The 26,376-nt window shown below is 33.7% G+C and overlaps 1 protein-coding gene and 1 long non-coding RNA gene across 2 annotated transcripts in view; one reads left to right on the top strand and one right to left on the bottom strand.

Annotated features, from left to right (window-relative positions):
* Positions 1-16,438, top strand: part of LOC117166056 (uncharacterized) — an 83,051-nt gene extending 66,613 nt beyond the window's left edge. The window contains exon 9 of the mRNA XM_033349679.2: positions 426-16,438. Coding sequence (XP_033205570.1) covers positions 426-477 — 52 coding nt within the window. The 3' untranslated portion in view covers positions 478-16,438. The remainder of the gene's footprint in view (positions 1-425) is intronic.
* A 2,331-nt stretch (positions 16,439-18,769) lies between these two features.
* Positions 18,770-19,348, bottom strand: LOC117166143 (uncharacterized). Its single transcript, XR_013060553.1, has 2 exons — positions 19,204-19,348; positions 18,770-19,108 (listed from the first exon to the last, which is right to left on the bottom strand). It is a non-coding gene; the product is annotated as an uncharacterized LOC117166143 (long non-coding RNA).
* Between the last annotated feature and the right edge of the window lie 7,028 nt (positions 19,349-26,376).

Genomic DNA, 26,376 nt, shown 5'->3' with positions numbered 1-26,376 from the left:
TTACAAAACACCGTGTATATAATTTTTATGTGTTTCATGAATGTCTTTTATATACGTTTCTTAATACTATAATCTTTTATAACATAGGTATCTACACTGCCGACCATAAGTACGTATTAGGACACATACTCGTTATATTTATTGGGAAATTTGTGTAATTAAATTTACTTCATTGAATAAACCTTATAAGACACACGAATAACAAAATTTATGATAAAATAACTAGAAAATAAAATCTGTGATAAGCAGTCAATTTATACTAAATATCAGCAGCTGTCCTAACCACGTATACACGTACTTATGGTCGGCAGTGCACAATAAAAAATTTTACACAAATCTTTTATTAGATATATGTATATGAAAGGATACCAAAACAGGGAAAGGAAAAGGAGGAGTCTGGAAGGGTTGATAATATTTGTTCGCAGTGAGAGACAGGAAACAGAAAGATCACCAAGGGCAAATCCCGAAGATAAGTGAGAGGTGGTAGAAGTGCGTTGAACGTGCAGCCATAATCGAACAACTTCGCAACGTTCAATCGAATCTGGGGACTTCTTGCGGCTTGCGACTAACCTTCTTGCTTCGTCCTCTCTCGGCATCGACACCTTGAAAATTACTATTTTCGATTAAGTTGGCACGCCGTTTAATCTGGCCGTGGTTAATATGCCACATAACCACTGAGTTACACGAAGGATTCGCTATTGTTAAAAAGTTCAAGAACTTGAAGGAATCAATGCTGCCGTGTTAATTCAAATAGGTGTATCTGGTCGAAAGGTGATTTTGAGAAAAGTGTCTTTCACCATTTAACAACCAGGCATCGATTTCACATATGTCCGGGATATGAACTGTTATATCTTCAGTTTTAACGCAGATACGACTCTCTTATTTGCTATACACACACAGGACAACTATTTTTCTGCTGCCTGACAGCGATGACTTGATTTAAGCGGAAGTTGCAGATATACCTTTTTGACGTAACAAAGGCAGAATACCAAGTCGAGTTACTTCGTAGATTGATATTTTACCTTCGATGAAACAATGCCGAGACTATTTGGACAGTTAAAGCCGTTATAGGATCAATTCGTTGATTGCTTCAGAGTACCAGATTATTCTGATACATGATGTAGTTCAATTACGTGAAGAATTAAAAAATCTTCGAAGGTACGGGGGAAGAACGTCTCTTTGAGAAAGAACGTGACGTCTTAAATCGCGTAATTTCCAGATTTCCATAATTTGGATCATGTCAAGGTTGTCCTTATGCCTTAAACCGCCGTGTTTTAAATTAGCACCGCTAGGATCGGTTGAAAATCATACGAATCAATAATATTACCTTCGTAAAGAATTATTCAAAAGAAACGTACATTCGTTTAAAAAAAATAATTAAAAACATCCGACTATCGTTATTAATAATAAATAACCGAGCCTTAAATTTATCAACTCCAATTTCTCAGTGTTAAATACAATTCGTGAACAAAGAGCTGATAAGATGTAAATAAAATAACGAAAAGTATCGTGAACTTAAAAAAGAAAAAGAAACATCTAACCTAACAGCGAGATGCTTTTAAAGGAAAAAGCAGACGCGGCCTACTTGATAGAAAAATCATCTTCGAAACGGATTTAAAAAAAAATCGATCTTAATAACGAAAGAACTCGTAATAAATCATATAACTCGTATAGGATCAATAATTAGAAATGAACAAAAAAAAAAAAGAAGTAATTTCGTTTGCAATAAACACGATCGTTTATTATGAACGAAAAACAATTTTGTTTATAATTCGCGAACGAACGTAGTGGTAGTAGCAACCTCTTAGGATGTAATTCAATGAAATATAGTAGAACCTCAGTTGTCCGGACTAATTGAAGGATAAGTGTGATCGAATAATAGAATAGTTACTTTCCTGATGTTTGTCAGCAATTTATTAAATATATATATATTGTCTATAAAAATTAATTCGGCACAAATCACAAGTCCAGGTATAATAAATCTTACGAAATAAATACGCGCTATCTCGAGAAACTCCGTATGTACGTCCTATGCGTCCGAATGCTCCTGCTGCGATCGCTGAACTTCCTAGCTCGTCATTTCGTTTGTTTATTTATACTGGTCGGGGGACAGTCGGAAAGTTTGAACTCGACTGCATTGGACGGTTGAAAGTAACGGCGACATTGTTTTGCTCGGAGTTCATTACACCTTGCAATACCTGTGACCTAACGGTCATGATACTCGGAAACAAAACAACAACAGGGTTTGAATTGTCCTGCTCGCGTGCCGCTACATGTTCATCGTCGAAAAGATGTTCATCTTTGAACGTTCATATTTGTCCTATATGTTTCAAGAAAGAACATAAATTATAACAATGGCGATACAAATAATGAAATTAAGTAAGATATTCGTCTTTGAAAGCTCACCTTTGTTCTATATATTTCAAAAATGTAAATAAATATTGGGTTGACCAATAAGTAATATTGTACCTTTTGTACAAAAAGATAGTCACTTTGCGTTTTTATTGAGAAACTTTATTCAGCAACGTAGTGCCCGTTTTGGTCCACAGACCAAATTCTGCCATCGTGTGGACAGTAATTCCACTCTTCCAAAACTCATCTTTTTCTGCAAGGAACATGGACACGTGCATTTCGCAGGCCCTCGAAGAATCAACATTTTTATCACTGAATTTTGTAAAGATCTGAACAAATGACGATTTAAGGATATTATGTCAGAGAAGAGATGAAAAGGTATCAGAGCACATCCCAATTGAATTGCCTCAGTTTTTGTCGAGTTTGCTACGAGACGTATGGTCTCTCATCGTCGTGGTGAAAAATGACTTCTTTTCTATTCGCTATTCCTGGCCATTTCTCCTCGATATTCACCTTTAGCCGGTCCAATTGCTTACAACATTTCGTAGAATTTATAGTCCCATCTTGTGCTAGGTGCTCGTAATACACTATTCCCTTGCAATGCCACCATACACACAGTGTGATCTTCTCAGGCTATAAACTTGGACTTGGAAGTTGTTAATGCAATTGATCTCGGCTTAGTCCAATGCCTTTCCCGTAGAGCATTATTGTAGGTGACCCATTTCTCATCAACTGTGACAATTCACTTTAGAAATGGCTCGTTTTCCTAACGTTTCAATAGCGAATCACAATTCTATCCGTTATGTTTCTTTCTGGCAATTTGTACGGAACCTAAATGCCATATGAGCCGTTTAATGCAAAAATGATGTAAATTGATTGAAAAAAGTTGATTACTAAATAACGAGGGATAAAGTAAAATTTCTGTGAGGGGTCGAGTGGCTGATTTTCACATATTCTTCTATCCACGACTTATTATTATTACACGACTTTATTATTATTATCTTACTACATGACTTCTTGACAAAATAGAATGAAGATTATGTTTTCAAGCTGTATTGTTACATTAAATAGGCAAAAGATTCATTTACACTACTCTTGCATCAAGCGTCTCGTATCAGGAAACTATTACAAGTTGATGTAAGTGATTTCAAACGTTAGATTCCGCTTCTTTCAACATCTCAGTAATCTGTCTGCTTATCAACAGTCGATAATTTGTCATTATCAACTTCGACGGATGTACCAGGCTGTTTCTCTTCGCATACCGTGAAATCTCCACTACGAAATCTCATAAACAACCATTTGCATCACTTTTACACTTATAGCATCATCATCGTGCACATTGCAAACCTTTTTTGTCGTTTGTGTGGTGCTTTTTAACGACACAGTTTGCTCAATTATACGTCTCTTCGTCAGAGGCGCCATCAGCTGATTTATGACCCGATTTGTGAGGTTAGGAACACCACATCGTTACTTCGAGACAACAGAACGCCAGGTGGCGTGAAAACACGATGTTACTTATTGGCCAACCTAATAACAGCAATATCGATACTGAAATTAAATATGATCTGTTTAGTTTCTAAATCACGTAGCTGTTTTAGCAGATTTCATTCGGCAAAGTTACGTTTCTTTTCTGCATAGATTATGTCTGAGGACTCAAATGCTACAAAACGTCGAGAAATATCATTATTGCCATTATATTCGCTTTTCAATTAATTCGTTATTCGAAGCACACGTAACATTAGCACCATAGTCAATCGAAGAAGGAAATCTATTACGTCGGGGCTGTTGCAATAACCAAAACCTATTGCGTTCAATGCAGAAAGAGTCTCCTCTACGTCTGTCGTAATATTATCTTCCACTTCGTCCTGTATAGTGTCTTCAATGTAATTCACTAGTTTTCTCCATGCTGTTCTCAGTGTCACACATCTGATGCCCAACCAAGCATATGCCATCTCATAACCGCAATCTTGTAAACCTAATTGCTTGTGAAGTTGTATCGTGTTCTCGCCAGTAGTGTCGTTGGTCGTTGACAAAAATTCCTGTAAAGGATTGAACTTCTTACATGATGCTAAATGTGTTCGGATAATGGAACGTACGGGTAATAGGAAATTCGGATGACAGGGGTTCGGATGATCGAGGTTCTACTGTAATTAGGATGATAAGGGCGCAGTTTCGATTAACTAATTCTTGGTTAACTTTCTTTGCGAAGATAACTGTAACAGAGGTTATGTTTCTTTTTAATATAACATTCAAAGAACGTACAACATGCAGTCGAAAAGTGTGGTGTTAATCGATTTCAGATTAATAAACGAAAGAGGAAAAATTACCTGCTAAAGTACCAAGCTGTTCAGTAGAAATGTCCCTTTAATTACTTACATGAATTTTTATATCTTTATTAATTTACATTTTTCAAACTTTCAACTTTTTATTGCATGATATCGATAAAATATTTGATCGTAAAATTGAAACATTTTTTTACCAGATATTATGATATGCTTGAGTTTTGCAGTTCCATTTTTGACCAATCTTTTTCTGGGATATTGTCTGAATTAATAGAATTTTTAAACTCACAAGTTATGGGCCAAGTTATGCAGAAGGCCATCAGTTCTCGATGATCTGCACTCGAGTTTTAGTTTCACGATTTTAACTTTAAAAAGATAGCTTTACCTCTGTTGAATATATTTTATTTCCTGTTGTTGTTTTACAATTTTACCATTTTCAATGGCTTATTTAGTAACATAGTTAATATATGGTTTGGAAGTTTTCTGCAGAATAATTATAAGCCTAAAATGGAACTGTGGTTGCGGTAGTTTTAGTAATCGTACAGTTGTAAGAGTTGTTTCATGAGTTGGTAATCTTTTGCAAAGTGAGCTTCACAAAATTGTGGGATCCGTGATACGTTTAACTAATCTTGTTGCCATTTCGAGGACTGCCAGATTTCTGCGTAACTTGGCCTAATCGCATCGTCGTCTGTTTCTTAATTTGACAAATTATTATTTTAGTATTTTAGCAAATTGTAGTTTTTCCTCGCCAGTCGATAAACGTACCAAGGGGTAATTGTAACAAGACGTTGATTACTATTTTTTCGTCAGACTTTACTAGAAATTCTCCATCTGTGTAAACTGAATAACGAAAAAGGTAAAACAAAAGGGACAACTACCCGGGATGTGAGGGTAGCAATTTTCGTATAGGAAAACGCCTAAAGTTTAAACAAGTAAATAGGTAAATAAACCGAAAAATTAAAGAAATGAAGAATATATATATATACATACATATAAATATAAATGAAAATAAATAAACAAACAAATAAATTCATATGTGTGTATGTGTGTGTATACAGAGATACGTATATGTATACAAATGCATACGCACGCATATAATTATATTGAATTATTATTAACGAGAATAGATGAGAACTTATATATTATTTGTTGGGAGAGCATATATTATACGATATTTAATATATTTAGGATATTTATTTGTTGATTTGGTGATAATATATATATATATATATAACATAGAAAAATATATATATATATACATAAATAGGTAAATAATTTTTACAAGGCCTATGACAGGTTGAAACAAATGAAACATGGTATTTCAACGGGGAAAAATCGATTGATCACTTTCGCGGTTTTAATCCGGATTATTTTAACTTTACCGCTTAATTCGTTGTTTTAATCTGAAGCAATTAGAAACTCGAATTAAATAATAACATTTGATGTATATACAAAGTTGCGCAGTATCCTTCTCCTTATCGAGATCGATTCGTCTCCATTTTCTAACCTAACTTCAACCTAACCTCAATCTATTTTCTAATTTCTGTTATACAGGTTACGTTGAAAATGAAATTGATCGGGGAATTAATTAGAAATTGTTATTTTATCGAATTTGTGGTGTACTTGCAGTGTTGGGCAAAACTTTGTTTAACTATTGAGCAGTAAATAGAAAATTGAAATACTGTTCGAATTGCGAGTAAGAATGAAATTTCTTAGAAAATGGAAGTCACTTGAACAATGCGAGAAATAATTTCTCTATTATTTCTTATTTACCAATGAAACTTTATTTTTAGTTTGAATTTAATTACACGATAAACGATCATGTATTAATAAATAATTTTCCATTCTTGTTTTGTCCATTTGCTTCTGAAACTACTCGCCTTTCAAACTAATTGTCAAAAGACCTGTTTAATTTTGTCACAACTAACGAACATGATTAAAAATTACAAACTGTCGTTTACAGTAATGTACTTGTTAATAAATCGTAAATAAAAATAAATAAAAATAACGAATACAATTGTACCTGTAAATAACAATTAACTTGATTACTTTATAAACAATGCATTTAGAATTGTCCAAATAACAAATAATTTATCTCTGTTTTTCATTCGAACTTTCAAATAAACAATGCCTCTGTAAATAATTATTTACGTCAAGATTTATTCAATGATGCTCAACATTGTTTGCAAACGAACAATTAACGAAATGTGCAATTAATTGTTGTTCGATCGATCGGTATCGTTAAGCCAAGCCTGTGGCAAAACGTCGATTAACTTAATTGCGAGGCCTAACAGATACAAATTTTAAACTATTAATGGAAAATATTTCGTTCTTTAGTTGAGTGATTCCATCATCGGATTTCGATAATCCTCATGGGAAAATAATTTATTTGAAAGATGAATCGATCTCGATAAATCGTTTCCAACGTGAAATTATTTCTTGACTGTTTTATTTGAAAACTAGAGGTGAAAATACATCTCGTGTTAACCATGGTTTTGTCGAAAGTTTCTTAAAAAAAAAATTCTTTCGGACACTTTTTACGGTTTCACATGTTTATTAATTTTTTGTTGTCATCGGAAATGATAGGTGATTTTAAACTGATATGTATATAAATGTTTTGTTAAAATGTTATTATCAGTTATATATGTAGATGAATGGAATTTCATAATTTTATTTAAACGTTAGAGACGTTGTGTAAACATTTAGAGAAAATATATTAGTTCGTTACGAGTCTGTTAATTTTATCGATGTCCGATTTCTTTAGCTGCAGTAACAAAGAATATTCAACATTTGCATTATTCATAGTCGTTTTATTATATATTAATATATACATATATAAATATACATTAATTTAATGAAATATATCGATCGATCGTGTTGTGTAAGTGAAGAGGAATATCGATGATAAAATATTTGGGAGGAAATTTTACACGTAAGAAAATGAATCTAGCAATAAATTTTCTAAATTAGCGGTTAGTGAGTGAAATTACCGTGGAAGGTTCGCAACTTTGATCGTTCTCGGATGTCTTTATGTATTGCGACTGAAAATTATCGATGGGAATAATTTTCTTTCATTAACGAAAGTTGCCCGTAGAATCAGATGTACATCGGTCGTCGATTAAAAACCAGTTTCGAGCAATAAGATTTTGTATACAATTTATACAAAAATTTAGAAACGATTTTACCGAAACTGAATAAAACAAAATTGTTCGCGTTGTAAATTCGTACAGTCGGAAACAAAAATAAAAAAAAAAAAAAAAAGGAAAAAGAAAAAATAAGTGGACAAGTGGTAAAAATGGTTGTCAATAAGGTTGAAAATAGTATTGATCTTACATATATTTATATACGATTTATATAAACACCTGCCTAATTTATATAATATACCTACATACACGCATGTATATATGTACACATAAGTATACATGAATGATTTAATCAATGATCGAAATCGTTATTTATATTTCCAGCAGAGCAAAATCTTTTAATGAATTGTCAGCCAATTGTTGGAGAACAAAAATAGTGGTAGAATTTACTGCACTGTTTCTTACTGAAGTCTTTCTCATTACTTTTTGGACACACCCGGTATTAAACGCTATTCAGAAGAACAAAAAGAGAGAAAAAAAAAAAGAAGATATATATAGACATATTACAAAACACTAACAGGTAATATGGATACATAGCTACCACTGCAAATTGGTCAGGGTTGCTAGAAATTCTGTTTAGAATATTCTGCAATATAAAATATACCTGCAATTTGTGAAGTTTCTTATTTATGAAGTTATAATTTCTATCAATACTTTCTAATAATTTTTACCAAATGTATTCTATCATATCTCTTATCCAATGTAATCTCAGCATCCAATGAACTCCACAAGTTGCCAATTGAATTACTTGAAACCTTGTTGATAGCCACTTAAGCAATTGAATATTTGAATCTTGAGGAAGCTTTTTACTTTCCTTGGCAGTGTGTCTAGGATCATTTTCTTGTTGTAGAATGAACACTTCTTTGAGACCAATTCTTAAGCCTGTCACTTTTAAATTTTCTTTTGTTATATCAGTGTACTTATGTGCATTCATGGTTGTATTTATAGATACTAAATCACCAATTTGATGTGTCATGAGAAATTCCTTTATACCAGCGTTCCTCAAACTTTCTCCATTCTCATTTTGTCTGCACAAATTTGACGCCATTTCTGTTGTGTGTACACAAAAATGTATACAAAGTAAATATACAAAAATGAAACATTCATTGATGATAAAGCAAAGAAGTTTAATTTTAGATGAAAATGTAATTTATGTTATATTATATTATATTTATATTACATTAAATATAAATTTAATTTAGAAGTTCTTTTTGATTGTTCTAAATTAAATACGTTTGATGTCCTGAATAACAGGATCGGAAATGTCCTCTTAATCGACTATCTTATTTGTCAAACACGATTTTCCACAGTCTACTTACTTGTCATTATTTTGCTTGTACGTTTATATTTATTATAGGTTTGTTAATTTCAGTTATTGATTAAGAGGATATATTATAAATCAGATTTAAATATGTAAGATTAATACTATTTTAATGGAGCTTTATCGAACACCGTTTCTCCCATTTGTCCACTTTTGTTCCTGACCGTATATTTACTTGCCGTTAGATTTTTAAATAATAAATTTTTCCAAATTGTTTCGATATTATCTGACAGTTGCTTTCGATTTGAACTGGATTAATTATTAAACGATTCGATCGATTTCGACGTGCATTTCGTTTCCTCAATCAACGTTCACGTACCTCGTGAAGGAGCGATTATTTTCTATCGTTAGAGTTCTAATTGTTACACTTCTGATTAGTTGTTTTTTATAAGGCGAAATAATTTGTAAATAAAATAATAATAATAAATAAGGAGAAGAATAATAAGAATAATAATTAGGAGTAACGAAAGACAGAAACTTTTGTGATGGATGGTTACGTTAGTAACGGATAATTAACAAATAATTAATTAGGTTGAACTTTATTTTGCCAGAACAAGGATTATTGACTTTGTTTCTTGCAATCTTGTAGTTTTCGTCCTGTAGAATCTAAAAATGCAGCTTTAAGGCGCGGCAGACACTAGTTCAAAAGTTATGACTGTGTAAAGCCGAGTATTTTTAGGTTATTCTATACCTTGCTTTGACGCCATATTGACTTCTATACACGATTCGTCCAATGAGTGTCGCTGGCTGTGAATAAATGCACGTGAATGGTGGCCACCTTGTGGCGGGATTTTGAATCATGGGTATTGGATTATTTATTAATTGGGTTATTTATCAATTAGGTTCGGGTTATTCTTTAAGTTCATCGTCCATTTAATAGCACAACGATGACGTAACGACATTCAGCTGCTCATACGTCTTCAACACGTGAGATTCACACCTATCGTCCACTTTACAAACTGTCGAAATTTTCTAGCATAGTAGCATTACACCTTGATAAAGGGAAAGATAATAGAAAAAGAGGAAGAAAATACTAAAGAAGTTTGAAATTACGAAGAAGCGAAGGTGCATTTGATGCATTGTATGTGTAAACAGATAATTGGAGATGTAAAAAAATCGATACTCTCAAATATCAACGGCACGATATCATATATTATAAAAAAAAAAAGAAAAAATAGAAAATATACAAAAACGAAATACAAAATTTGGAGTAGCAATTAACGTCCGTAGAAAAATTGACAGTACGTCTAAGGCAGATGCAGGACAATAAAATCCTATTTACGATATTTATAATATACATAAAATTAAACCAACTGAAGTAATTATGGGTCTTGAACTGATTAAATAAATAATTATAAAAAATTCAAGTGATTAAGCTAACCCTGTTCGTCACCAACGCGTTATCAGCAGTAAACCTAACCTAATTCAGATTACTATCGAGATGATAGGGAGAATCGTCGATGCTGTGCTGTTGTCGTTAAATGGACAAACTTCTATGAAAACACGTAAAATATGTAAATTGTGTGAATGCTAGTCTGATGCTGTTAGATAAGCGACGATCCTTGTACATGGGATTGGACTGGGATCATTGCTACTAAAGTAGAAAATTTTGTATTTTACTGATCTTCTTAAAAAACAGTTTTTAAATGGGAAGGGTCAAAAATGTATTAGTTTCTTCCAAAAAAAAATTAATCTTCAATGAAGTTCAGTTGAATCCTCATCAGTGCAAGCCAATTGGTTGAGAAACAGAAGCAACATGGCGTCAATAAAGGGACGTGCAAAGTACTTTTGCAATGCTGATAATTTGTTATCCATTAAGGTTTCTCGCCTTAAAACTCATATTTATCGAATCCTTCGCGTGGAAAATAGCCAGTCAGCAAAAGAAGAAAAGACAATAATTGTCGATCCTGCGAAATAAAGTTCAGCCGTTAATTAACCTCTCTCGGTAAGCTTTAATTATTGTTAATTATTGAATATTAGGTAACCGATAAATTAGTCATTGATCAACGAGCTAATTTACTTAGGGCAGAGAATTCATGGGACTTTTACTCTAGAGAAAATAGAATTCGCGCAGAGACGAATGTGTTACCAGCTGGCGAGCTATTCCTTGTGATTCGAATGGGGAATAACGGGCTGGCTGATCGTATGGTTAAGCAGTTACCGAAAATATCTTCTCTCTGCTCTGTGTCCGCCGTGCAACCATAGGCCACATACACATAGATGCACACTAACAATTGGTCGGCAAGATTAAATAAACAAATAACAATCTGGATTCCGTGAAAACGCGATTCTATCAGAGCGGTGGGTCGATACTGGGAATCACCGAAGGCAACGGTTTTAATTAATCGGTTTTTGTCGGCCGAAACACTCGAACGTAAATTCAAAACTCGATCGAACATAATTGAAAGTAAAAACTGAAATGTTTCTCGACTATAGTTTAGAAATTTATTAATGAATTTTAAATTATCGAGAGAATGTTGGAAAGGCGGAGGGGAGGGGGAAATATAACTTTTTTTCGACCTGACAGGTAGGAAACGCGCGATTGTTTCTTGTTGAACAAAAGGGCAAAAAAAAAAAAAAAATGCCGAGGGAAAAATTGAGAAATGGGGCGTGTGTGCGTGTGTGAGAGGAACAACAAGAAATTTATAAAGATATACGAATAATCTAGATACCAGATAACGAGATGACATACTCCATGCCTTACATAGAATTATCTAAGCCTAAGTAGATGTATCTATATAATTAGTCGTATTAATTGAAATAAATTACGAGAACGTCATGGTCAACAAAGAATCGAGAAATCGAGCATATGCACAAATCAGTTTCCGGGGATAGATCTTCGAAATTAGAAGTTTTATCTTCTTTCCTTTCCTAAGTGTTTTCTTCATATTTAACAGAATAGCTAATTGATGTTGTAACGTATCACGTTGCGTTAACAGATATGTTTATATGCTTTTTATTTTTTCTTCTTTTTTCCCCTTTTCATGTGATTTAAGATGGATATTAGAAAGATCGAGAGTGTTGAAGTTTGCACGAGCTGGGTTGTCGCTATTCACACTGTTACACTTAGCACCGATCCGTTTAACGCAGATTGAAGCTTCTGAGAAACAGCCTCGTCCAGAAGTGAAAGAATTCCGACGATCCGCCGGCTTTGTAGCTTGTTTCCTCAAGGCTGGAGTGGAATTTACACAGCTTCACTTTGGAGGAACACGGCCGATGAACGCTGCTTTTATCCTCGAATGAGCCACTGATGGAAACAAGTTCATCCGCGATGTTCCTCCAAACTGAAACAGTGTAAATTCGGCTTAAGTGTAAAGGCCCATATACACTTGCAACATGTTACATGCATCGAGTCTTAAGTTTCATGGCACGTGTTACAATTATGTAATTAAGCCTCGACAGATAGACATCAGAAGCAACTTGTATCGATACAGGAACCCAACCAACAACACAATAATCCAATCTTAGTTGGCGACCATAACCTTATTGGGACACAAGTTTCAACGTGCAGAGGGCATTACCGATTTAGTTTACTTAATTTACAGCAGATTCGTTATCATCGTATTTTTGGCTGAACTTTATCCAGTAGATGTTGAGAAACAGGGTGATCCATACGCAAATAATTTCTATAATCGATCGGTTCGTTCGTTTTTAGTTCCATCAACAACGCGAGGTTAGGAAACCTGTTTCTTTCAGTTGGCCATCTTCTCGCGCGTTTCTTTTTAGATTTTTAAGTTTCTATCTTTTTACAACGAACAGACCTCCTGTTGTCGATGATGATACTGGAGTTGGAAAATAATCAGACACGTCGAAACACGCGTTGCAACATTGGCATCAGGTTATAAATTGAGAAGAACCGACAACGTAGAGGCGAACTGAAACTGAACAGATTTCGTGAAACGTAGACGTCGAAGCATCGAAACATGTTTCAACGTGAATTTTAACGGTGTGGATAGCGATAGAGGGAATTGTAAAATTCTGTGATTGTGTTTGTAAAAAGAAGAGTGTTACTTATTGCCTTTTTGCAATTTTTTAAAAATTTCTATCGTATCGTACAAGCTACGTACATTAATTCTGACTGATTAATTCTGATTCTAATTAAAGGTATATTCGTAATTGAAAATAATCGGAGGATGTTTCGAATGAGAAGAAAAACGAACTTTATCTCGAAGTTAACGAGAAAAGGGACGATGAGAAGGGTTGTGATTTAAAACTCGTGTGATCGTTTAGAGGAATATTTTCATCGACGATTTACCATAAACAAGTGCACGATAGTTGAAAATATTTATATACCTTTAGACTCCAATTGTTATTTACAAAAAAAATCGTCGATGGGAGGTTTCGGTAAACGAGCGAATTGGTGAATGTGATCCGCGGGTTCGTTGTTGACCGAGCATTTTTCTTAATGAACTTACATCCCTAATTAGAGTGGAAAGTGGCGCTGATTAACTGGACATCACCTCGGAAATTGAAAACTCGCTGGATTCTAAATTTTGTTCGTACGGTGTTTGTCGATAGAGCTAAGATTCTCGTAAACATCCGCGAAAAGAGATGTATATTTTCTCTTCGAGCGTTTATATTAAACTTCGTCGATTTCTCTTTCACATCGTGTATTTTCACTTTTAACTTGATCCATTAGTTGTGTACATTTCTAAAACCGAATGACTTAACAACTTCCTGAATAGCGTCGTTGGCAATAAAAATTAATAAATCTGTCGAACGTGAAAATAAAGCGTTTGTAAAATACAACCGTGACAAAGTTCCCGCAGTAAATTAAATTCGTCGGAAGCGAATCGATAAATTAATACGCCTCGTATCGGTTAATTACGGATTATCGAACGCGATGTATAAGTGATGCGTTAATAAATATATTCCTTAAAATACTGATTTATTTCCCCAAAGAAAAACTTCTATATAGTTACCGTGTGATAAAACAGATAGAGATAATAAATATTTATTAACTATAACATTGTTTATTTATACGAAGGAAATATTTTGAAATCCTATTCTTTAATCATTAATTTATTTCTTTATTATTAATTCAAGTTCTCTGATATACTTAATCGCAAATAACATACGAATGCGTGATCGAGACAAGTCACTAGTATGGAAATAACGTTGAAAGAAACAATTTTTTCTTTTTATTTATTTATAAATAAATGAACATATATGATATAGTTAACCGGGAACGAACAATTTATGAATTTTTTTTATCGTTTATTCTGTCGAATGTCAGGTATATGAAATTAATTAAAAATTGAGAAACTATTGTCGATGACTTATTTATTCCCCTCGAATAATTAAGTGATCGTGAAAAAATTCTCTTTTGCCTTAAATCTTTGAACGTTTCTTTCTTAATGACGAAATGCGATTTGATTACTATCGAAGAACTAAATCTACTACTATTCATCTTTATCGATAAGAATACTATTATTTAAGTAAAGGATATGTAGACATTCTGGAAATGGTCGTTCACTCGTATGTATATCCGTATAAGTTGATTGCATATACCGGTGCTTCTCAGCCACGCGATAAAACCAATTTCGTGTTTGAAATTCTTGCAGTAAAATTCAATTTCCATCTGAATCGTTGGTTGAGAAACGCTAGCTCGACTCCTCTCCATTTTACTGCTACTGTATTCTCTTATTTCTGGTTGCAATGGAAAATAAAAAATTTCCCAATGAAATTGTATGATTCAATAAAAAGTTAGGTAAAACTGTTGTTTAGGGGACCCAGGATATATGTTAGTGGCCTTCAAAAGATTTTAGATGTTGCTCGTTGTTCCTTAAAAAATTACGAGGTAAAAATTGTGGGTCTATGATACTTTGGTCTACATTAATTAAGGTTAGAGCTAAGTTAAAATGCTCAAACCTGACCTAAACCTAGTTATGACAACGTAATTAAGAGACTCGTAGTAATTCTCACGGTTCGCCCACGCTTTTGTTAATTTCTCCATGTTGACCTTGGCATTTATGCGTTTCTTCCTCTGATAGGAAAGAGGCTTAGGTTAGGTTATGGCTCAAAGTGCGCAGCCAACATGAATGAAATTCCTAACCTAAATCTAAACAAAACTTTAAATGTGGGAATATTAGTATAAAACATGTATATACACTGTATATACATATACAGCTGAAATGTGTACTCACTGTTGAAAAATATAAGTTTTACTTACGAAAGCTATTTTGTTAGTAGTTTTTTAACGAACAACGAGACACGATTAGAACTTTTCAAAGGTCACCGAAGAGGATTACCTTGATAACATATCGTTCTTTCGCTGCAACAATGACATAGTTCAATATTTGTAGTTTTTGAGTTATTGGTAGAGAAAAAACACTTTGTGCTGGTGGAGTCGTGCAAGTGAACTTGGAGCATTCACCGCGCGAGGGCAGCTGTGTCGCTATTGCATCACCACGACACTATAGCAGTTCAGGACATTCAAATCTAAAATTGTGATTTTTCGGTTATGTCATTGTTTGCAGCAAACGAACGATACGTGAAGGACAAGATCGTTGAAGATGGACTGCCAGATAGCAGTTTTACCAGAGCTGGAGTTATAAAATTGCGTAAAAAAATAGACTTGGTTTGAACAACGGAAATTGTAGCGATATTCAGAGAAACTGTATGGAGTCGAAATATTTGCGTCATATGGGTGAACTGAGAAGCTTTATTTGCCGACAATTGGTCGAATATTTCCATCAAGTTTAGTTTGATATTGTATATGTTGAAGCTACTGTGAATTAAAGTGTAAACAGTTACCTAGAAATTCTACGGGCTATCGACGATAGAATTAAACTGCCAATCTATGTTGCAAAATATTTCGTGCACATAAGTCTATGATAATCTGTACAACGAAACGATGTGATTTTAATAATTACATTATGCGGAGAATATTTTGCAAGATGTGGCAGTAGATCGAGATATTGTATCTTTCAAACAAACTTGTGTATTCATCCGTGTTTCTTTTTTATTTCTATCGTCGAAACGGCGATACCAAGCGTTTTTGGACTTATCCGCATGAAAATTGTAAAAGCTGATGGATAAGTGGAATACGGGACGTAAGAGTTGATTTACGTAAGAGAAGAAATAATAAAATTGAAGTGATGGCGATACCGATGGTCTTCTCTCGAAAGCTAAAAATGTAAAAGAAATAGGTACCGAGAGGAGCGCCCGCGGTTGTGATACGCTACTAGCTAAGTTACGATTAGCAGATTTACTAATTGATTAATTAGATGATCGTCCTAACCGGTTAGTGCGGCTTCATTGTCCTGATTTGTTGTTTGTCATTTCCTTTATTCTTTCCTGTGTTATTTTTAATAAATTCACGGATTATTTTGTTTAAATGCCTGTCTGTTTATTTATTTATCCCCTTTTATCGTTCCTTTTTAATACCCTGAAGCGTGTGCGACGAAACACCTGAGTTAAAACAGATACAGTAGAACTCTGTTTATATGAACCTATCGGAGAACAAATTAGTTTATATAACCAGGTCGTTGATATGGTAGGAATCCACCATTTCTCCCTACCATCTATGATTTTTCGTTCAGTTAATAGGAATATTCATATAAGAGGATTCCACGAAACGTACGCTCTCGAATACGTAATAATATTGCAAATCTGTATCGACTGCGATACATGGAAGTGTGTCACATAACACGTGCCTGTGCCGTTTATATCCTAAAGGCGTGTATACACTGACACAGTTCGTCCACATACAGTGTTCGCCGATAATTACCAAAAAGTGTATGTAGGCTGCTCTACAATTGGAAATTTGTTGGAAATGGAACACACAGATTGTCGAAATCTATCTTTGTACAAATATAACCATCACCAGGTCCTTGCAAGTCCCTTTCTACAACGAAAACGAGTACCCTAAATTTTGTAAATCCTGATTTTTAAATAATAAATACATACGTATGTACTGTTCCGGGGTCGGATATCATAAAAATATAAGTAATTAATATTATAACGACGAAAAAATTTTCTACCATAAAATACCACTATTGTCTGTCAGAATTTTTCTCTCCGATTTGAAACGCAAATTGTAAATACACGTCTGCAGATAAACATTTGCCAGTGTGATCTAGGCTTTAGGTTAAGCGCGCACTAGCGACAATTTGTCACGCGATGGTCTTTTCGCTTACGAGAAGGGCATTCGTTTATACGGACGTGCGCGCATTTGACGACACGACCGCAGAACTTTTTCGTTTTTACAAGAAGAAGAAATGGAACTTTTGATTGATGCGACTGAGAGTGACAAATTGTCGCTAATGCAGACCTAGCTTTATTGGTGGACGTTTACATGAGGCCCGATGCAGACGAGCAAGATTTCTCGGCGCGATGTCGCTGTGATCGTATATCTGTCTTCGTTGTCTTTGGCGGAAAGAATTGGGGAAACAAAGAAAAACACACGATCGCACTGACATCGCGCGGATAAAAGTTGCTCGTCTGCAGTTAATCTAAGTGGATTGACACTCGGCGACAGTTCAGATGAATAGGAGCTCAACTAAAGTTAAAGTCAGTACTTAAATTTCGTTCATATAAACGGAGTTCCATTGTAGTCAGTGTAGTTCTTGGTGAAAATGGCGAAAATGGGTTTTACCTCATTTACAAGGGAACTTTCGACTTGTGGAAAAAGGGCGAACGTGGATTCGGAAACTTCTCAGTTTGAAGTAGGCGAAAATTATCGACAATAATTTTGTAAAGTAATTCCCTACAAATTGAGGAAGGAGCAGTTAACGATCTACTGAATCGGGAAGTTCTTTAAAGGTTTCTTGTCCTCGATCGTTTTCTTTTTTTTTTTTATTTTTAAATAAATAATGGCGCAACAGTAACAGCAGTATTAAAACTAGGAAACACATCGAATTTCCAGATAATAAACGTTAAGCATACTTAAATGAAACAAATTATGCGAAGGATAAAATTTAAACATATATATATACCTATTACATCTACATACGCGTTAGGTTAATTGCACCTAATACGATAAAGTAACTGCACCTAATATGATAGAGCAACTGCATCTGATTTGAGGTTAGGTTGGATTTAGCTTCCCAAAAAGAAAAACATACTTTTCTTCGATGAAATTATCGTCGAAGCATGACAAAGTTTATACACATTCTTATATTAATAGCTTTTTTATCAACTGCACAAAAACTGCAACTATGTACAATTTATCAAATAATGATATCTAGCACTAATTATGGCCATTTATATATTTTTTGAAAGTGAATACATCCATTTACTATCTTGCTCTGCTAAATCTGAAGGATAGATATTTGAAGGAAGTGGTGCCTTTTTAGCCTTTTCTGTTTTTCTGATTGTAGCAATGAGCTTGCAGTGGCGATTAAAATCATTTGCCAAGTTAGGTGACTTCTTTCTTTATGGGCATTCCTTGTGAGAATATCAGTTTCGTTATTGATTTGGCGGTTTGAAACATACTAATCTGCATTCGTAATGACTCTTAGCTTTCTAATATTTTGCCAGCTGTGAGTAATTTTAAAGTTGCAGTCAGAGGCGGCGTCCCACAGAGTTGGCTGTTGATAGCTAACTATGCAAAAGTTTAAGTGTCTTGAAGTCAAGATAGAGAATTTAAAAAAGATAGTTTAAGAAAAAGTTTAAGAAAATGGCATCTAACATGGGGCAGCTAGAAAAGTAAAGGAAGCTCAGAAAGCTTTTATTTTCCTATGAGAAATAAACATTTATTTAAATCATCAAGACAAACAAACATCTTCCATCTTTGTCCACTTTTTTGTCTTCTACCTGTTGAACACGCGAAGGACGCAGCCGAGATACATCGTTCGTCATCCCAATAAAAACAACGAAAAAACTGAACCCACTTTCCACTATCGTCGCCTCTTTTGTATGATAATCTTTGACACCTAATACGTGTAATTCCGTGTCACGAGTAACAGTATTACTTACTGTTGAATTTTATGATGATTTTACTGTTCCATATTACGTACACTCTACGTGCTCCACATACGTATTTCATCAGAAAACTAATCATTATACTAAAAAGCAGATAAATTTCACATTAAATTTCGTTTGAAGAAACACGTTTTTTTTTAAATTTGCCTGCAGTAAGAGATTTTACTATTTAACTCACCTCTCAAGAGATTTCATACGCTTTCGAGCACTGATATAATCAACTTGGATTGGATGACAGATTTCCAAGCGAAGCTGAGATGCGAACATGCTTGTTCTCTTTCTTTTGACGAAATATTTTACGCTTTGCTGACTGATGTCGCTAGTTACTCGGCCAGATATTGCAGTGTGTTCCATATTAGGCGCTGCTTCCATATTAGGTACAGTTACTATATTGCACACAGCACAGGATTTACGCGTGTCGTATGTAGTATTACGTTTCATATACATCATGTCAATATGGTGTCAACATGCTATGAGAGGCTAACTTATCATAACAAATACTGTTGTTGTTCGTTCCCGCCATAAACGCTGTACACGTGTTTACGATAGAATTATTTGCCAAGCGTTCGAATCGAATTTCATTTTTGAGGAAGAGGCGCGTTTACGATATCAGATTTTAAATTTGCATAATTTCCGCCTATTCGTTGAACGAACGAAAAGTACGTTTAGAAGAAAACCATTATTCTCCGATGAAAGAAAATTCTCGACGAATTTTGGGTTATGCAATTTGGGATTGTGTACGTTTAATGATAAAAATAGAATTAAAAATAGGAATAATAGAAATCGAATATAATTCGATTGATAAAAATGATGGATTTATGTATTCGTGAAAAAATCGATTGGCTTCGTTTCGAACGTGCTGTCGCGGGATCTACTGACGCAAATGGAATCAAATCGCTACGAAAGACGAACAATTCGGGGTTATGTTTTACAGGTATGAGGAAAATATTAACGATTTCATTACGTTTAATTTAACAGAGTCCATCGTGTTTTCCATTCTATCCGTGGATTATAAATTCGAATGGATTTAATTAAAGAAATTTAATTAAACTTTCATTTGGTTTTGTTTTAATTAAATTTTGGATAGATTTAATTAAAGAAAATAGCTGATTTTAGTACGTACAGCAACAGCGGAAAATTCCTCAGATCTTAAAGGTTCATGACACTCGTCGTGGCAGAAAGTCGATCTTTTCGCCATAAAGTGTAACCTCTTATTTACGAAAATTAAACAACACAAACGAGTTCCTTGGCGAAGCACTATATTGTGACAATGTGCGCGAGGAAATAGAACCTTTCGTTGTCAAGAATATCGATTTTCGTATGCATAGTGTAATATCAAGTATCGTGTGAGACTGTAGGAAGAACGATTAACCTGCCAAACAATATGAACAGTGTGTTAAATTCAAAGGAAAGTTAATAAACCTTACTCTAAAGATTACAGTTTTAAATAGTATTGTTATTTGCATTAAAACTAGCGAGAAAAAGAAAAATAAGAAATTTGAATAAAATAGTATATCAAAGTTATAATAGGAATATAAAATATATATGTATATACATGTGCATACAAAAGTTCAGATATATTATACAGTTTATATAATATTACTAAAAATTATCTATTGTTCCCAAACACGCAAAAATAGTTGTAGCGCATGAACGACTTTTTTAGGTTAGAAAGGAATACTGTAATCAAAAAATTCTGTCGAAATAACGGAGTGAGGGACAAAAGAAAGTTTATAGGATAAGCAGACAACAATAAGACAAAAGATGTTAGAATCTTAGAAGAAGAAGTTCTAATTGACAGGAATAATTAGATTCGTAAAGTGTTACAATTTTAGAAAAATTGGTTATAATTGACAGGAAGAATGAGTTGATTAAAACACTACAATTTTAGAAAACGAAGTTATGATTGATAAAAGTACCTAAGTCATTCAGACGCTATAGTTTTGAAAAAAAGGAGTTATAATTAACAGAAATAATTAAATTGTTAAAAGACTACTAACATAGATGACTCCTAATGTACCAATGTGGTAAAAAATGTTCAGTACATCAAACTTACTATCAACATGTGTAGTTACATATACTATACATATATAATATAATTATTATCGAAGAAAAATATGAATTTTGAAATATACTTCAGCCACAATTATATACGCTACATCTTTATATGAATTTACAAATTTCACAAACAAAAATGTTTCAAAATATATAAATCTTATTTTGTCTGCTTGTCGCTATTACTGTTATGGTGTTCTATTGACATACACGGTACTTTTGACATCGAGTAATCAGTTAGATCGTTGTTGTTATAATTGAAATGACCCAATTCTGACTAAACGTTTCAGTATCTGTCATTTTATCGGAAACAACATTTATCAATCAAAGCATGAGTCTATTAAATACCCATTGACCGTCATTTACATATCTCTTTAAAAATTCTGCGCTTTCGGATGCAGGAAACTCCTTGACAGCGTTACTTAAATTGTACGTATTTATTTATTAAACTGTATATTTATACTTCAACTAACAAAAAATACAGTATTGGGGTTAGTATAGTATTTAAGTCCACACATATTTGGTCACACGATACATCGTTGGAAAGCTCATGAGCAGAGCAGTCCAACATGAATGGCCACAGCTACCGCAAATATCCCATTCAGAAAATATAAACTGAAATGTGGAAACATTAGCTTAGGTGGGCAAAATCTATTTGATGCAATTCTGTATACGGCGATACAACATTACTGTTATATAATATCATAGCAACAACCGCACAAAAATCAGCGATATTTACCATCATGAAGCATCTAACAGAATGTCCATCGACGAATATTTGTGTCCATAAACGAATGTCAATAGTACGTGGCATAATCTTCCTCGAATTTTGGCGGTGAAGCTGTTAAAAATTTGCAATTTTCTTTTCTCCTTTTTTTTTGCATAAAAAGTATATCCCAACCTAACTCCAACATAACCTCAACATAACCACAACATAACCACAACATAACCACAACATAACCACAACATAACCACAACATAACCTCAATCTAACATCAATCCTCTACATGTGAAATGACAAATCTACCTAAATGAAATTTGCAAAAGGAATGCGTTTTTTAATCGAATGCTATTATTTAACTTATATTTGCTGAATGGGAGATTTGCAGTAGTCGTGACTAGCTTTGCTAGACTTCTCTGCTCATTAGCGACTCAATGATGGATCGTATGATCCAATAGGCGTGGGCCTATAGAATATAGCGCTGCGCAGTCTGGTGTAAAAATGGATCTTTTAATTGTACGCGAAGGAAACCCATAATGTTCATTAATCATCGTGAAGAATCCATTTATCTTATTCTTTCTTCCATGAAGGCTTGTAAATGATGAGAGACTGTTATATACCGCGGACTTAATTTACGTGCACCATCTAATCGTACAATGACGTGTATTAAACACGATTAAAGTCTTTAGACTATCATCGGTAACTTTCTTCGATCGCTTGTGATTCATCTTGTGTTTGTATCTTCTTATTCAAGATCTCTCGCCAATAACAAATTGTACGTTCATTTATTGTAATTTTTGTACGAAATCCTTTATAAGCTCGTGCTTTTTGCTCCTTATAATATTGTAATATACTATTTCGCAATATGTCTAACCATTATGCACTATATTCTGCAGTGCAGCACTGTATTCTCTAGGTCCACGCCTACTGGGTTGTACGACCCATCATTAGGAAGCTGATGAGCAGAGAAGATTTCGTAAGATTTTACATCGTTAAGAACTTGGCCATTTCACACGCAACGATCTAGTATTTATAATAATTACTAATTTATAGAGTTCAAAGCACAGTAAAAAACTACAATCAATTATGATCACCTTTCTCGTAATCAAACGAAGTTTTGATTGTATAGGTTAATCTGTATAGTATGCACTGATTTGCTGAAAATCGTGGTACACACGTGAAAAATCACATGCAAAAATGAGTCGAAAATGTAATCAGTTTTTCATACAACGTTTTCGAGAAAATCGACTATGAAGTTTCATTAAGTATGCGTGCGCTCGAGGAGCAACGAGATTATACAAAATTTTGGCTTGTACCAGAGAATAAAGGGATACAAGAAATTCGTTCAGTCGACTCTCGTTATCTCTTACATTTTGTCTGATTTTGTCGATAATAGAAGTTTATACCATAAAATCTCAGTTAGTTCATCTTCATGTATGTATTTCAAAAAAAGAACATAAATATTAATAATAGCAAAACAAGTAATAAAATTAAATAAAGAGCTGTTTATCTTAGGAAATTAATCTTTGTTGAATGTATTTCAGAAGGGAACATAAATATTAATAACAGCAATTTAAACAATGAAATTGAATAAAAAGATGTTCATCTTAGGAACTTCATCTTTGTTCTATGTATTTCACAAAAGAACATAAATATTAATAATAGCAAAACAAGTAATAAAATTAAATAAAGAGCTATTTATCTTAAGAAATTAATCTTTGTTGAATGTATTTCAGAAGGGAACATAAATATTAATAACAGCAATTTAAACAATGAAATTGAATAAAAAGATGTTCATCTTAGGAACTTCATCTTTGTTCTATGTATTTCAAAAAAGAACATAAATATTAATAATAGCAAAGCAAGTAATAAAATTAAATAAAGAGCTGTTTATCTTAAGAAATGAATCTTTGTTGAATGTATTTCAGAAGGGAACATAAATATTAATAACAGCAATTTAAACAATGAAATTGAATAAAAAGATGTTCATCTTAGGAACTTCATCTTTGTTCTATGTATTTCAAAAAAGAACATAAATATTAATAATAGCAACACAAGTAATAAAATTAAATAAAAAGCTGTTCATCACGTCACATTCGATGTCCGCTTTTAATTTATTGACTACAATTCTGCTACATTGTTCATTGAGGTCCCATTGAGATTACCAACACCGATTTCGTCAGCAACAATTCGCCGACACCAGACTGGATCGACAACAATGATAGTCGACACAGAATTTAACTAATTGCAGAGTTTGGTTTAGAGTTCACAGCACATATTATATCAGTGCGCGTCCCAACTTCGTCCACCTAAGGAATATGTATCTCGATCATTATTATTCGGTTGACAGTATCAGTTAATATTGACGTCGGATAACATTGCTGTTGACGAAATTATCATCGTTGAAATTTCGTGTGGAACAGCTGCGATATCGATGAATTGTAATTGTATGAAAACAGTATCAGTGAAATCCGTGTCAGTGATTTCTCAATGGAATCCATTCATTGCAGAGGTTTAAAGCTACCAGGACTTGTCGAAATTATAAGAATAAATAAAAATATCTTTAACAATATTATTTTTGTTTCTAATGACCAGGAACTGGATGAGTATGAAAAAACAACAATAAAACACTACAATGAAATTTTCTTATTTCTTCCAATGAATATGTACTTGTACAATCGATAAACCTTTAAGATCTTGGGTCATTTTGTCGAATATTTTGTATGTTAATTATATTAGATTAATTATATTAATTATTTAATTTGATAATCTAATAATTAATTAATTAGATTAGATCAATTATATTAGGCCTGCCCCATCCTACAACATTGATAATCATACAATCCGTCACTGAGGATCTTTATTTTTCTGTACATGTGAACTCCTCTTGCATATTGCTCCATTCACAATGTGCCACCCTCTATCTTTCACCATTTTCAACATTGTCTCTCCTTCTCTATTTCTTTCTATTACGCTTTGAATTTTTTCTCATGCGTTTATCTTCTGACTCTCGCCTGTGCACAGTTCCATCTCTTCCTATTCTTCAATTGAAATCCTGTCCTATAATTCAAATCAGCACCTTGTCTTTCACTTGTACTTAGTTCAGACGTTTTGCAACTCCTCTTCTACTTTCATTTTTCTCCCTACAAGTTCTTGTACTTCATGACATTCTTCTATTAGTTGCTAGTCTCTTCCTTTATTCCTATTTATAATAGGAATTTTTATTATTTCATATTATTTTTATTATTTACTCTAATTACCTATCTATAATAGGATTATTTCCCCTTTCATTCCTACTTTCACCCTTAGTTCCTCCTTAGTTTCACCCTTGTTCCCTCACCTAGACCTTGTAATTGTCTTTCTGTCTTTACTTTTCATCCTTCCTTCTGCCTACTTTGACCTTTGCTCCCTTCAAATTCTTCTGTACGTATGCCATTGCGTCTAAACTCTTCCATTTTCCACTATCTTTACCTTGTGGCTCCTTTTTATCCTTGATCCATAGGATGGAAAGTATCTTCTTTAAACTTTGCCATCTCTTCACTTCCATCCATGTTCTGTCAAATCTTCAAAGTCTTCAAGCTTCTGTCAAACTAATGAAACCCCTTTAGAAAATCTCCAAACCTGCTGACCTTTTTCTCTGCTCCTGTATGACAGAACAATAACCTACTTTCTCTTTCCTTTCTCCATATTTCTATTCTTACCTTTTCTAGCTCTCTCTGCACTCCATACGTTCCCTCTTTCTCTTCTTTTCATCTGTCTTTCTTGATCCCCGAGGCTACTTCAGAAAGATCTTCCTATGACAGTTACACGAATTGCTCGTCTTTATGCCATTTGAACCAACAATTTAGATCTTCGAAGAACGTTTTATCTAAAATATTTGCCAGATCTTTCGATTGACTCTGCTTGAAGGACGTGCAGTTGTGCATAGGTCCAGCGCTTTTTGCCAAGTTACAGAAGACATGGAACACGGTGAAGTTTTAACACGTTTTCTTTTTTTTTTTTCTCTCATTGCTCTTCTACGTTCGAGAGATATTTGCCGGTACGTGCTTGAAACGCGGACATTTTTCGAAGCAACGGTATATACAGTTCAAGTGTATCTTTGAACATTTCAACGTTTAATGCTTCAGCTAATATTTTAATTAAATGATACGTAAATTAACGTTGAACGATTTTAAAGCCACGTTCAATCGACAGATTCTCAGCAGTGTTAGACGAACCTCGGATCGTTTTACATTGTGATCCTTGTTCATCCTTAATATTAATATACGTCAATAACTTTAATATCTTCTGTTCTATGAGTTAGACGGTTCTTGAGGCTTTATTATTTGATTAAAATCTTACCTGTTTAATATCGATGGTTAAAAATTATCTTGGAATGTTATTAACGCAAACTGACCATAGCTTGTCCAATGTTATTGGAACGTTCTGTAATAACGTATAAGAAGCTTTTTTGTACCATCGTGTCATTCAGCGCCATTTCTCACAATATCCCAAGTCAATGCACGAAACAACAGCAATAAAGATGATTCTTAAGCGGTCATTATTCGATATTGTTAATGATAGTTATACAAATAA

This window comes from Bombus vancouverensis, chromosome 17 (genome assembly GCF_051014615.1).
Source record: "Bombus vancouverensis nearcticus chromosome 17, iyBomVanc1_principal, whole genome shotgun sequence".
Lineage (NCBI taxonomy): Eukaryota > Metazoa > Arthropoda > Insecta > Hymenoptera > Apidae > Bombus > Bombus vancouverensis.
This window is presented reverse-complemented; position numbering and strand designations above follow the sequence as displayed.